The following is a 14,998-nucleotide window of genomic DNA, read 5'->3' on the forward strand; positions in this document are numbered from 1 at the left end:
AATAACCCGTTCGCCCCCGGCGATTAATCGGTAATGTAAGCAGGGACTTAAGGTGATAGAGTTTCGTTTAGCATGGCTAGTTGTGATTTATAAATAATATCCAAACGTATCTCCCCCGGAGATAGTAATTACCCATTCTGTTTCCCCCGGAGTAATGGGTCCAAAATGTTTTTCCCAAAGTTGGTAGTTTGTTCGTGTCCCTCCGCGGGACGCATGCTTTTAGTGTGTGAACTCACCTTGGGTTGCTCGGCAGATTGGGTTACTTGTCAAACACGTTGGTCACCACGTCCTAACATGGTTACCGGTATAGGTCAGGTTTGGTGTATAAGCAGTCACGTAAAAATCTACACATAACTATCACGTTGCATGCATAAAAATATGGACAGTGGGTTATTGGGCCGGCCCTAGTATTTAAACAGTCAAACAGTAACACGCAGATCAGTCAACAGGTAGCCCATATACACATAATGGCCCAATAACCAAAGTGAACAGCCCAGTCGCAACCAGATGGTCTCGAGTCGCAACCAGGAGGTCTCGGCTTGTCACGTTGTGGTTGCGAGTCGCAACCGTCGTAGTCTCGAGTCGCAATCGTGCGTTTCGAGTTGTCATGCTATGGTTGCGAGTCGCAACTACGTGGTCTCAAGTTGCCATGCCTTGGTTGCGAGTCGCAACGGTGCGGTTGCGAGTCGGAATGCTGTCCCTTTCATGTACACGTGATGATGCAGATGCATCAGTCCAATTTGTACCATGTATTCAGGCCCAAATCGGGAAACAGCCAATGAGGTTCAACTAACAACTTTGCCTAATCTGACTATTAGTAAAAATAGATCAAACTTAGCCATTTTTGAATCTTCAAGTCATATTCAACTAGTTCATCACAAGTTCATAAATTCTAGGTTTTTCATCTTTAACATAATCATGCATTTTTTTTGAACCAAAAACTCACATATTTTTACAAGATTATCATGCAAGAACAAAGAAACATACACTTTTGTAGCCGAAATCTTATGTTCAATAACACCATTTTGCAAGAAACAATGAAGCATAGATTGGTTGGCCAAAATCATTCTTAAACTACCATTTTCTAGCCATTTTAACATGTTACAAGCATTTTACACATAAAAGTTTACACATAGTCAAACTTCAGAAATCATCCTAAAGATCATGCATAATACTACTAATCAAGCATTTTCTAGTCCATTCAACATACATAAGTCTATGCACAAGACAATCACTAACCGGTTGTGAAGAAGGAGCCGAAAACAAAGAGAAAGGAACCGAGAAGATGGAGTGTCCGAGTGATGGTCTTGACCGAGTTTCTTGTCCGAGATCCTTGAGCTTGAACCGAAAGTAGAAGAAGAGAAATGGGTTGTTGTTTGGGGTTTCTAGTTGAGAGAAAGAGTAGAAGTGTTTGTGTGTGTAAAATGAGGGAAGGTGGGGAAAGGTGGGATTATATACCAAGTGTCAAGTTGGCTAAGGGGTTTCGGCCCAAACCGGTTACGGCCCAAAGGCCCACTCGAGACCGAGTGGCCCACTCGCAACCGAGTGGTTGCGAGTCATGGTCTCGGGTCGTGGTCTCGGCTCTCATAAATATATATAATACGTACATACAACACACATTATGCAAATAAAGATCACGTTTTCATTTAATAACCTTTATATACACAAAATATTACAAGGTGTTCGTTCGGAAAAACCTAGAGTGTCACACCTGCATCCCGGTAATTACGATTCATATCAGTTTCAAATAATTTCCGTTTTTCAAATTCTCAAATTAGCGGTTATTTGTGGGTGATTAGGGTTTCCATCTCTTATTGTTTGTAATGGATCCACAGAGTAGTAATGCTCGAAACATAGATGATATTGAATTTGAAGATGCTGAGGTCAATGCCGGTCATGATGATGCAGAGCAATATAGGAATCCGACATCAGACAACCACGTTCTGTTAGATGATCAGACCAGTAAGTTGTCAATTAAATGGTTTCAATTTTCCAAAATTCAACCAAATTATTGGTGTATGATGTGTTGTTTTTGCTCGTTCATCATTTTTTATTATTAGTTTTTTTGAAATGTAATATAATCCCGCTTGGTTATAAGATTTGTTGAAGAAGACCTGTGTAATTCACTAACCATGCGTTATTTTTATGAAGTATACATTACTAGATGATTTTTTTTCCTTCATGGCGGTATTATTTTTTGATGCGTTATTATTTTTGATGGGTGATTTTGTTCTTTTCCCTGTGTGTATTTGGTTAGAGGTCGTGTTTATAATTCTTTTTTTTTTGTCATTTTTAAAATGTGTAGACGAAAGATTGTATATTCCAGAGGTAGCTTCATCATGTGTTCCTGTTATCAGAATGGAATTCTCTTCGATAGAGCAAGCATATGTTTTTTATCAGACGTATGCCAAGAAGGCAGGGTTCTCTGCTCGAAAAGGAGGTGAACATCATGTTGATGGTATTATCAAGACTAAATACTTTGTGTGTTCAAAGGAGGGGCATAAACCATAGGAATTTGATGATCCTTATAGGAAGTTGTCTAAGCCATATAAACGTAGGAACAGACCGGCTATTCGAACCGGCTGTAAAGCCCAAATTAAGCTTTGTTCGACCGATGGGGTGTTGTATAAGGTCGATAAGTTTGTTCAGTCGCATAATCATTCATTTGTGTGCCCCAAAGATATGCATTTATTACCAGCTTATAGACATCTTTCCGAGACACAAGAAGAGATGATATGGGAGCTTGGTACATTGAATCTTGGGCCAGTGAAAGCCTTCAATATAATGAGAAAAAGATACGGAGGTTTTGAAAATGTTGGCGCAACTAAAGACGATTGCAAGAATTTTAGAGCTAGGATACATAGCTATATTGGAGAGTATGATGCAGATATGGTTATCAATAGGTTGACTGATAAAAAGCAGTTTATGGTTGATTATTCATTCGTTCATTCAGTCAATGAAAACAAACGTTTAACTGGCCTGTTCTGGGCGGATGGTTTGTGCAAATGTAACTATGCTGAGTTTGGAGATGTCATATCGTTTGATGCTACATTTAAAACCAACAAGTTAGTCCTCACTTCCATGGTATTCCTGTTATTTTATTTGTTTGTATAGTCTTCTTGTTTCTTATTCATTTTTTAATCCACATTTTGAAGGTATAAAATGGTTTTTGTACCTTTTACTGGTATTGATAACCACTGTCGGAATGTGACACTTGGAGCTGGGTTGCTAGCATCCGAAAGCATTGAATCATATAAGTGGCTTTTACAATCATTTTTGGACTCATTTGGTAAGCAGCCGAAGGTGGTCGTTACTGATCAGGATCCCGCGATGAACCAAGCTATCGAAGCAGTGTTCGATAAGAGTAGGCACAGATTATGTATGTGGCACATAATGAAGAAACTTGCTGATAAGGTTAGGCTCAATTACAACATGCGTGATTATTCATTACAAACTGCGTGATTAGTTTCATGCGTTATTATCTCCTTCATTCATTTTTTTGCCCTTGTTCAATAAGTTCCAATTATTCTTTGTTTTAATAGGTGGGACATGAGTTGTGTAACAACGAAGAGTTCAAGAGACGTATGTGTGACATTGTATGGACTGATTCGATTGCGCCAGAAAAGTTTGAGATAGAATGGAAGCTGATAATGATTGAATTCGGTCTGACTGAGAATAAATGGATTGATGATATGTTTGGCATGAGATCTTCGTGGATTCCAGCTTTCTATCGTTATGAGCCTATGTCTGGGCTTATGCAGACCACCTCCAGATCAGAGAGCGAAAACCATTTTTTCTGTCAAGTGGCGAATTCTCAACTTACGCTTGTTGAGTTCTTTAACCATTTTGATGGTGCAATGGATGTGCAAAGATTTAACCATCGGAAGAATGACCATATATCTAGAAATACAATCCCAGATAACTTTTCTGAATCTACTTTAGAGGATGATGCTATGAAAATTTACACGAGGTCAATTTTTGCTGATCAACAATCAGAGATACAAGGAACACTGTCCGAGTGCCTTCCGATGGAGATCAAAATTGAGGAACCATTTTTGAAGATAAGTATGAAGGATTGGAAAGCACACGGCGACGGTTTACTAGAGGTAAGCTAACATGCGTTATTACATAACAACGTGCTTTTTTTATTTGATATTTAGTTTTCAATTGTTTTTGTTTAGGTTTGTTTCAAGAAGGGGGAGGATAATAGCATCATGCAGTTGTCGCAGGTTTGAACAATATGGACTGTTGTGCAAACATATATATTTTGTGTTCAAGATGTTCAAACTGAAAGAAATTCCCAACAAGTACGTTATGAGAAGATGGACCAAAGACGTGGTACCGAATGATCTAAATAATACATTTGATTTAAGTGTTGATGATAATGATGCACATAAAAAGGCCAAAGAGGTTGCAAACCGGAGAGTATCTTATTGGTAACTTGATGAAAGATTTTGATCATCTTCTTGTAGTCAGGGATCGGATGAGGGAGATGAAAGAAATGGTTGATGAACTTCGCATAACCAAGCCCATCGACCCTAAGTTTGATAGATACTCAAGGTTAATCGGTTACGAGAAACCGAACACTGATGCTCCTCCTACAGTCCGTGTGCCAACCGGTATTAGAAACAAAGGACACGGTTCACATAAGCGGATTAAATTAAAAAAGAGAAAATCAAAAAGTCTAAAAGGCAAGAGAAGTCGGACTTGCAGTGTTTGTAATATCAAAGGTCATGATATTCGAACTTGCGAAGTTTTAAAGGGTAAAGCTAGTGCTGCCGATAAGAATGCTAATAAAAAGGGGAGGAAAAGAAGAGCAATTCAGTTAGAAAACGATCCTAGTTTAGTTGACGAAGAGGACGAGGATGTAGAAACTGGTGAGGAAGAGGAGGAGTATGAGGAGGCTGAAGAAGCAGATGATACTGATAGTGATTATGAATGGGAAGACACAACTTTTATGTAATCTGTTACATTCAGAACATTTTTACCATTCTATGCGTGATTAAATATGTCATTTGATTTTTTTACCCCTTTTCGATATACTATGCATGATTTATCATATCTGTTACATTCACAACTTTATGTAATCTGTTACATTCAGAACATTTTACCATCCTATACCATTCTATGCGTGACTATCTGTAATGGAGATCTCAAATTGGCCCTCTATAGCATTTTTGCATAACCTGTTCACAGCGACTTCCACCCAAAACATACCCAAACACAGATTTTCATTATCATAACTTGCGTCATAAGAAAGACACATACGTGATAATTATTAGCATGCATTTTTTCATATTAATAATGCTAAAATAACATTCATAAATATACCTACATTCATACCATGATTTCCATAAATATACCCACATATGAGTTTAATACACCAAAAACCACCATACTTCAAAATACCAACAACATTAGGGTATCCCAAAATATCAACAAAAAAAGTGGATTACTCAGTGTAACACCACGTAAAAACGTGTCCAATCATACATAGACACGTGTCCTAAACTCCGGTTATGCGAAGGATTTAGTTTAAGGGACTAAAGTTGACAACAAGTGAAAATGTGTAAACGAAAGGACTAAAAGTGTCAACATGCCAAGCTTGGGCCTCTGAATGACCACACGTGAAGAAAATATTCTTATATGGGTGATTGATTGGATATATGAAGCTGTTTGTGAAAATAATCGGAAGATTACAAATTACAAGGGTTAAAAGTGTCAATATGTCAATTCTGACCTCTGAGTGGCCTTTTAACGAAACCGAGGCTTTGTAATATTCAAATATACTCCCAAGAATATGTGGTAAAACTTTCACGTGATTCCGAGATCGTTAAGCATGTTTTCTAAACTTTGGGTTAAAAGCGTCAACTTGATGAAACTTGCATTTATGAAGGAATTTAACGAACTCGAGCCTAATGAAGTTTGTTTATACCTCCTTGGGCCTCAAGAAATTAACTACAAGGTCCTTGATTGCCAAAAATGAAGTTAAAAAAGGGTTTAAACATTCAGGGACTGAAACTGCCAAGTTTGAAACTTGATTTACCAGTTAACCAGGTTCAGGCGGCCCGCGTAAGACACCCCTTAGGTCTTACGCGGCCCGCGAGGGACTGCCAGATACAGAAACTTGCTGCCAGGTAGGGGTTAACCTGTCACACCCCAATAATTCCACGTATTACCGGTGGGCCCGGCGGGGAGTATCGTGACGTAGTTGATATCATCTTTGTCAACACACACAATAATAAAGCATAGCGGAAGGCTAGGTAAATAAACTATTACAAACCATATTTTCTATCGATGTATGAGTACATGAATAATACAGACTGGACTGTAATAAGATCCACAAGCGGATCAAAAAGTACAAAGAAACAAAAACTACAGACTCCAGGCATCTATTGGATTTGCAAGATCCTCTATAACACCCTATAGCTCCAGTCTATTTCGATAAGTACCTGTCAAATCAATCTTTAGGAAAATACGTCAATTTACACTGGTAAATACAATTTAACTGACTCATTTCGAAAACGTTTTAGAAAATTGGTTTAGATGCACAAGGCACAAATCCTTTATAACTTGGGACAATCTTATTAAAATCTTGGATACAGTTTTCCATGCTTGTCATACATGTGGGGCCGGTTTGTAAGCCGGACATGATTAACTGACTCGCCACATATAGAACCTACAAAGGAGTTATCCCCAACTTGTGGGTAAATTAATATTTAGCATTTGCATCTGTCGGGTGCATGCCTGCACCCCGTGCATAGGTCGTGGCCATTAATAACTTAAATGAGCCAAGGATATCCAGGACACAGTCGTTAACCCCCAAATATTTATGTTATCAAACAATACAGATTAAAACGGGTTATGCGGATTTATTAAATCACAATCCGACATAATAATCCCATACCCGACCAAGCGGTATTATAATACCGTATCCCAAGCCCGTATAGGGAACATAAGTTAAAAGTATTTACCTGATGATAGCAGTAAATCCCTAAGTTTCTTGAAAGGCACTTTTCACCGGAAGCTATTAATCTGTATAGAAGGTTTAATTTATCTATTAGGATGCTAACGGGTCTTTACTTAAGTCAAAGACTTAGACCGGCTAGCTAGAAGGAAACCTTACGGACCTAACCGGTAAATTAAACGGAGACCGGAATAGAATGTGATTTAGACCCGACAAGCTTGGATACTTGTATAATATGGGTAAACTAAACACATTCTGGAAAATGAGGATTTAATGACAAGGTTAAGCCCGTTTCGGCTATTTTACGTAAACTAGTCACGTAAACCGATCCGAACACGTAAACGCGTAATGGGTAACCGAATAAACTATAAACATGCCTTAATCATTATTATGCTCAAAATATGTTAATATATCAGTAGCATATTAACATTTATGCCCAAAAAGCAATTTAAACCAAAATAAGTCCCATAAGGGCATTTTGGTAATTTTGATGTTCATAAAAGAGTTTATTTATAAAACTGAGTTCCAGGTCTGATTAGATTAGTAAAAACATGTATTTTAATGAGTTATATCAGTAAGATACTTAATATATGAAAAATATACCTTTTATAACCAATTATGCACCGTAGGGGCATTTTGGTAATTTTTACATAGGCTTTTAAAGGCTAAAATAGGTTTCTGAGTTTAAAACTTTAGCTTACTGTAATGTTATGTAACTTAGCTTAAAACATCAGTAGGTTATGAGTTTTATATGACAAATATAGTTTTGACCCATACTAGGTGCTAAAAACGCTTAAAATGCGATTTAAAAGGCTATTATGGAAAAAATAAGAAATATGAGATTTTGGTCAGTTTATAAAGTTCAAAATATTATATTTATCATATGGAATCAGTAGCAAAAAGTTTGGCATTAAAATGTTAGGTAAAACTCATTTTATGGATGAAAAGGGTAAAACCGGTAATTACCAAAATTAGGCTATAATCCTATGTTATGCTCAGCCTAAAAATAATTAAAAATCTTCAAAAATACCAAAATATTATTTAACATCAGTAGGTAAAAAGTTTGGTGTCAAAAATCGGGTTTAGATAGGCTTTATGCTAATTACGCCTTTTAATTACTAAAAAGTCCCTTAATTACGCTATTGAGCATAACTCCCATTCTAGACCTCAAACTGATGTTAAATTTTCAGGACATGTCTAAATATCAGTAGCAAGGGTTTTAGTCTATTCACAATGCTAAAAATCTCGGTTTTATGTCAAAAGGGCGTTTTAGGCATTAATGAGCATAATTACGATCTTGAGCATAAATTACAAACGATTAGGCACCATGCAATATAACTTCAGAGGGTTATACTACAATGTAATATGGTCCTAATGGAAGCTTAAAACATGGAAGAATTAAGCTTGAACGGGTCAGAACTGAAAGTCAAAGCAAATAAGAGTTTCTTTGGTAGATCAATTATAAATTGAAAAGATATATCATGGTATAATAAAATACACAATTAAAAACCAAAGTTGAAACTTCATTAAGATGAAAACAAATACAACTGCCCTAAATGGGACTTAGGAAAAGACAAACTACCCACGCAGGGGCGAGTCTGTAGTTTTTGTTTCTTTGTACTTTTTGATCCGCTTGTGGATCTTATTACATTCCAGTCTCTATTATTCATGCACTCGAACATCGACAAACAATATGGTTTGTAATAGTTTATTTACCCAGCCTTCCGTTGTGCTTTATTATTGTTTGTGTTGACAATGATGATATCAACTACGTCACGATACTCCCCGCCGGGCCCACCGGTAATACATGGAATTATTGGGGTGTGACGGGTTGGTATCAGAGCCAACATTGAGCGAATTAAACATTAACCTTTTATGTTTAATCTCAATGACACAATAAGCACATTCCTTAGACACTCGAGTCTACGCAAATGACCTAGGATGTATCTTTATCTTTCCCTTGTTGTTATTATGTTTTGTTTTATTCTGTTTTCTTGTTGCAACAGGGTTTCACTAGCATGCGTCCAAGAGTAAGAGGACGAGGCAAGGGTCCCATGCGTGGGGGACCGTCATCAGTTGGACCATCACACAGACGCACTCCATCGGCATCTTTTTCCACTTCCGACTCTCACGATATGTGGGGTCAACCTTTTGAGCCGGCAAGACACTCGGTCTCGCTAAGCTCATCGCCTTCTTTCCACCCGTCCTTTGGACCACTTGTTCCTGATGAACCTCAGCATTCACACCACTCGCAACAATCTCACCACTCCCATGAGTCTTATCAGTCGTATCATTCTTTGCAATCCCATTTGTTTCACCACTCTGACTCTCCCTACTCCCCGGGACAGTTCAACCCAGCTGACTACGTTAACGATTTTCTTGGCTACAACCCATTGGGCCCTGAGGACCATTTCTCTCAGGAAATGGAGATGGATGATGACCCCGACCCGAAGATGCAAACAAGAACCCCGGGCCATCCTATCAGTATATCTAGTGGGTCTCCGTTTCAGGGATCCCCATACAGTGGGCCTGACTCTTTCCAGGAGAGGATGGGTACCTATGATTGGTATTTTACCCCTTCTTCCCATAGCTCTCCGGCCCAACCGCCTTTGGAAGATCCTCAACTCCAAGCTGTCTCACCACCACCGCTTTCGGTAGAAGAGCCACCGCAGCAGCCACCGCAGCCACCTCCTGAGCCTCTGAGGCGAAGGAGGAATGCATGCATGTTCGTGCGAGGAGGACCCCGTTTCAGTTCTCCTCGTGGTTTGAGTTCCTATCCCCCTATTCCAGAGGACCCCCAGTTGGGTGGACCCTCAAACGCGGCTCCGGAGGTTAATCCTCCGCAAGCTTCTTATGCACCACCTCAGCCGCCTATGGGTTTTGATAATCCCATCCCAACGTACCCAGGTTCTTCCGGGTACAATCCTTATGGAGACCCGTCGGGGTATCCATTGGGATATGGAACTCACGACCCATATCTTACGGCTGCGCAATATCATCACCTTTATCCTTCTACTTACCCTCCTATGCTTCCAACTGAATACCCGATTCAGGGTTATCAGTATCCTCCGTATCAGCCACCTCCTCCCCAGCAGCTACAGCAACAACAACAAACTCAGAAGATCCTAGAGAGGTTGGATAAGGTCGAGCATAGGACTAAGAAGAACAAGGAGAGGCATAACAGCTTTATGAAAGGCCTCACCAACCTTATTAAGGGGAAGAAGAAGTAGAGGATCGTTTGTTTCTTGTTTAATTGTTATTGTGCCCCTGCGTGGACATTTGTTTGATTCCTGTATCAAGTCCCTGCGTGGACTTATTTCCTTTCTGTATGCCCCTGCGTGGGTAGTTTGTCTTTTCCTAAGTCCCGTTTAGGGCAGTTGTATTTGTTTTCATCTTAATGAAGTTTCAACTTTGGTTTTTAATTGTGTATTTTATTATACCATGATATATCTTTTTAATTTATAATTGATCTGCCAAAGAAACTCTTAAGAGGTATAACCTAGCCAGAGTACTAATTGGCTATGATGGTATAACCTTTTTAAGATAACAAATCTCTGTTAACATCTGAAAACATGTTAACATTTCCAGCTGTGCGGTACGAGAAACCACACAAGCTTCCAAAAAGGTACTTGGATTTTTCCAAGTCACATAAAGCCAAAATGATCAATGCGAATTGTGGCTAGTAACCATCAATATGATGTGTACTCCAAAGCATCCGTTTGAAATGCATGCTTTTAAAGCAAAGGTGTAAAAAAATGGCAATGAAAGTACAATTTATAAACTTCTTGTCAAAAAGGCGATGAACTTTGTTCAACCCTTAAAAGATCACTGATCTTAGAAGATCGTTAGATAGATCTTCACTCGTCCTTGTGACAAGCTTTCTAAGCTATTTAAATGTCCTTTGAAACGAGCTTAATAATGAATAAAATGTCTTTTACGACATTGGCAGATGTGAAATTTCCATCCTTCCTCTGCCCAATAATGTATAGAATAATGTATTCTATTAACTTTTAGTTATGATTTAAAATGGTCTAAATGGTTTAATAATACCATGACCATTGGATTATCAATGCGATGAATCCATATGTAAATTAAAATATTATTATTGTCTGTATTATAGCATATAGAAATGGCTGGCTCAGACGAAGCGAATAGTCATCCAGCAGAGGGCAATACCATAATCAATATTACTGGTGCCGAACTGCAAGCTTTAATCACCGCTGCAGTCTCTCAAGCGGTAGAGGCTAAGTTTAAAGAGCCGAATAATGTTCGGTCTCAAACTCTTTCGAAAACCCATTCTCAACCACATATTCACAGGAAAAGTGAGTCCCTACACTCGTCTAACCAGGGTAGTATACCCAAGAGGCAGGTTGTCCTCGAACCTACCCCTAGGCATGCTAAAGGTTGTACCTACAAATATTTTGTTTCCTGTAAGCCAAGAGACTTTACAAGAGAAATAGGGGCGATAGATTGTATGAAGTGGTTGGATGAGATGGAAACAGTTATAGATATTAGCGGTTGCGCTAAGGAAGATGTGGTCATGTTTGTCTCCCAGTCTTTTAAGGGTGATGCCCTTACCTGGTGGAAAGCACTTGTACAGTCCACTGGGAAGGTACATTTGTATAATCTTTCATGGGAGAAGTTTGTTGACCTGGTTAAGGACACTTATTGTCCTCAGCATGAAGTGGGGCGCATAGAGACTGATTTTCTCACCCTCGTGATGAAGGATCTAGACTGTAGGTCCTATGTGACTAGTTTCAACTCTATGTCAAGGCTTGTACCATATTTAGTCACACCTGAGCCCAAGCGCATTGCGCGTTTTATTGGTGGTCTAGCCCCTGAAGTTAAGGGGAACGTTAAGGCTTCAAAGCCAACCACCTATAGGTCCGCTGTGGATCTATCATTATCCCTCACTTTGGATATTGTGAGGAGTAGGGCGAAGAAAACTTCTGAAGAGGGGAAGAGAAAGAGAGAGAGGATGATCAGTCCTCCCAGTCGAACAAGAAAGGAAAAGGGAACTCTGGTTCCAAGAAAGGGCAGACTGGTGACAAGCCCAGGTGTAAGACTTGCCACAAAAGGCATTTTGGCAAGTGCAACCGAGACCCACAGGCCAAACGGTGTGGGATCAACAAGAAGAAGGGGCACAAATCTGTTGAGTGTCGGAACATTAAGGATGCAACCTGTTACGGTTGCAATGAAAAGGGGCACATCAAGACAAATTGCCCCAAGAATGCGAAGAAGCCTGAAGAGGCTAAGAAGAACAATGCTAGGGTGTTTCAATTGCAGGCGCGGGAAGCGGTGACCGATGATAACGTGATAACAGGTACCTTCCTCATCAATAATATTTATGCTAGAGTCTTATTTGATTCCGGTGCTGATAAGTCTTTCGTAGACCATAAGTTCTGTAAGTTTTTAAATTTGCCTATTAAGACTCTAGACATAAAGTATGAGGTAGAACTCGCTGATGGTACCTTAGAATCAGCTTCAACTCTCCTTGATGGATGTTCCATATCCATTAAGAACCATTCGATTCCGCTGTCCCTCCTGCCAATGAAATTAGCCGGTTTTGATATAGTTTTAGGCATGGATTGGTTGTCACATAACCAAGCCCAAATTGCCTGTGATAAAAAGCTTATCATTATCAAAACCCCCTCCGGTGAATCAGTCACTATCCAAGGAGACACATAGTATGGGTTGCCCAGCAATATGTCTATCCTTAAGGTATCCCAGTGTTTGAAGGGCGGATGTGTCATCTACATGGCATAAGTGATTGTGAATGATCCAAAGCCGAAGATAGAGGACATTCCAATTATTTTAGAGTATCCAGATGTCTTTCCGGACGAGTTACCTGGATTGCCTCCTTAGAGGCAAGTAGAATTCAGAATAGACATTCTCCCTGGATCTGCACCTATTGCACGAGCTCTGTATCGTCTAGCGCCTACTGAAATGAAAGAGCTCAGAACTCAATTGGATAAAGGTTTCATTCAACCCAGCTCTTCGCCTTGGGGAGCTCCAATTCTGTTTGTGAAAAAGAAGGATGGATCAATGCGCTTATGTATTGATTACCGTGAAATGAATAAGGTAACGATCAAGAATCGTTATCCTTTACCCAGGATCGATGACTTGTTCGATCAACTCCAAGGAGCGAGTTACTTCTCAAAGATAGATTTGAGATCTGGGTATCATCAACTCAAAGTCCGAACTGAAGATGTTCCGAAAACGGCATTCAGAACGAGATATGGACACTTCAAGTTCTTAGTGATGCCTTTTGGGCTCACTAATGCGCCTGCAGCATTCATGGACCTCATGAATAGAGTCTGCAAACCATACTTAGATAAGTTTGTCATTGTCTTTATAGACGACATACTTATCTACTCTCATAGCCATGTGGAGCATGAGAAACACCTTCGGTGTATCTTAGGACTACTTCGACAGGAGAAGTTGTATGCCAAATTCTCCAAGTGTGAATTTTGGCTTCGCAAAGTCCAGTTCCTTGGACATGTTGTTAGTGAACAAGGTATCCAAGTAGATCCTGCCAAGGTAGAAGCCGTTATGAATTGGGAAGCGCCTAAGACACCTACAGAAATTCGCAGCTTTCTGGGTTTAGCAGGATATTATCGAAGGTTCATTGAAAACTTCTCATGAATAGCTGCACCATTAACTTCCTTGACCCGTAAGAATGTGAAATTTGTCTGGGGTCCCAAGCAGAAGGAATCTTTCGAGACTCTAAAGCAAAGATTGAGCAATGCTCCGGTTTTATCGTTACCAGAAGGAGTTGAAGATTTTGTTGTTTACTGCGATGCTTCACACACTGGCATGGGGTGTGTACTTATGCAACGAGGCAATGTAATTGCCTATGCATCACGACAGCTAAAGGTGCATGAAAAGAACTACACCACCCATGATTTGGAATTGGGTGGGCTGTGGTATTCGCACTAAAATTATGGAGACACTATTTGTATGGAACTAAATGTGTGATCTATTCAGATCACAAAAGTCTCCAACACCTGTTCAATCAAAAAGAGCTCAATATGAGACAATGTCGTTGGATGAAAACTTCAAATGATTATTATTGCGAGATTCGCTACCATCCCGGTAAGGCGAATGTGGTCGCAGATGCTCTAAGTCGGAAGGAAAGAGTTAAACCAATTAGAATCAATGCCAAGAGCATCGAGTTGAAGAATAATTTGAATGAAAGGCTGTTGGCTGCACAAAAAGATGCTGTATTGGAAGTTAATCTTCCAAATGAAAGGTTAGGTGTAACTGTTGAACAGTTAACACCTGGAAAGGATGGAATTCTTAGAATGAATGGTAGAATTTGGGTTCCTATTCAAGGAGGACTTCGGGATGTGATCCTTCAGGAAGCCCACAATTCTAAATATTCGGTTCACCCGGGAGGTGACAAGATGTATCAAGATCTAAAGGCAAATTATTGGTGGATAGGTTTGAAGAAATCTATTGCCACCCATGTAGCTAAGTGCCTGACATGTGCTCAGATTAAAGCTGAACATCAAAAGTCGTCAGGTCTTCTACAACAGCCGGAACTTCCCACTTGGAAATGGGAAATGGTAACCATGGATTTTATAACCAAGTTACCTAAAACGAGGCACGGAAATGACACTATATGGGTTATAGTTGATAGACTGATGAAGTCAGCTCATTTCTTGCCCATCAAGGAAACTCATAGCTCCGACAAGTTAGCCCAGTTGTATGTTGATAAGATTGTAGCTCTTCATGGAGTACCGGTGGCTATTATCTCTGATAGAGATACTAGATACACCTCTCATTTTTGGAAAAGTTTCCAACAATCTTTGGGCACACGTTTAAATTTTAGTACTGCTTACCATCCCCAGACTGATGGTTAAAGTGAGCGTACTATTCAAACCTTAGAAGACATGCTTCGTGCATGTGTCATTGATTTGGGTGGGAGTTAGGATGACCACATGCCATTGATTGAGTTTTCCTATAACAATAGCTATCATACCAGCATTCAGGCTGCGCCTTTTGAGGCATTGTACAGTAGGAGATGCA

At 39.6% G+C, this 14,998-nt stretch overlaps 1 protein-coding gene across 1 annotated transcript; it reads left to right on the plus strand.

Moving 5' to 3' along the window:
• The first annotated feature begins 8,985 nt into the window (after window positions 1–8,985).
• LOC110880649 (extensin-like) lies at window positions 8,986–10,197 on the plus strand. Its single transcript, XM_022129131.1, has one exon. The coding sequence runs from the start codon at window positions 8,986–8,988 to the stop codon at window positions 10,195–10,197; it is 1,212 nt and encodes a 403-aa protein (XP_021984823.1).
• The last annotated feature ends 4,801 nt before the right edge of the window (window positions 10,198–14,998 follow it).

This window comes from Helianthus annuus, chromosome 10 (assembly GCF_002127325.2).
Source record: "Helianthus annuus cultivar XRQ/B chromosome 10, HanXRQr2.0-SUNRISE, whole genome shotgun sequence".
Classification (NCBI taxonomy): domain Eukaryota; kingdom Viridiplantae; phylum Streptophyta; class Magnoliopsida; order Asterales; family Asteraceae; genus Helianthus; species Helianthus annuus.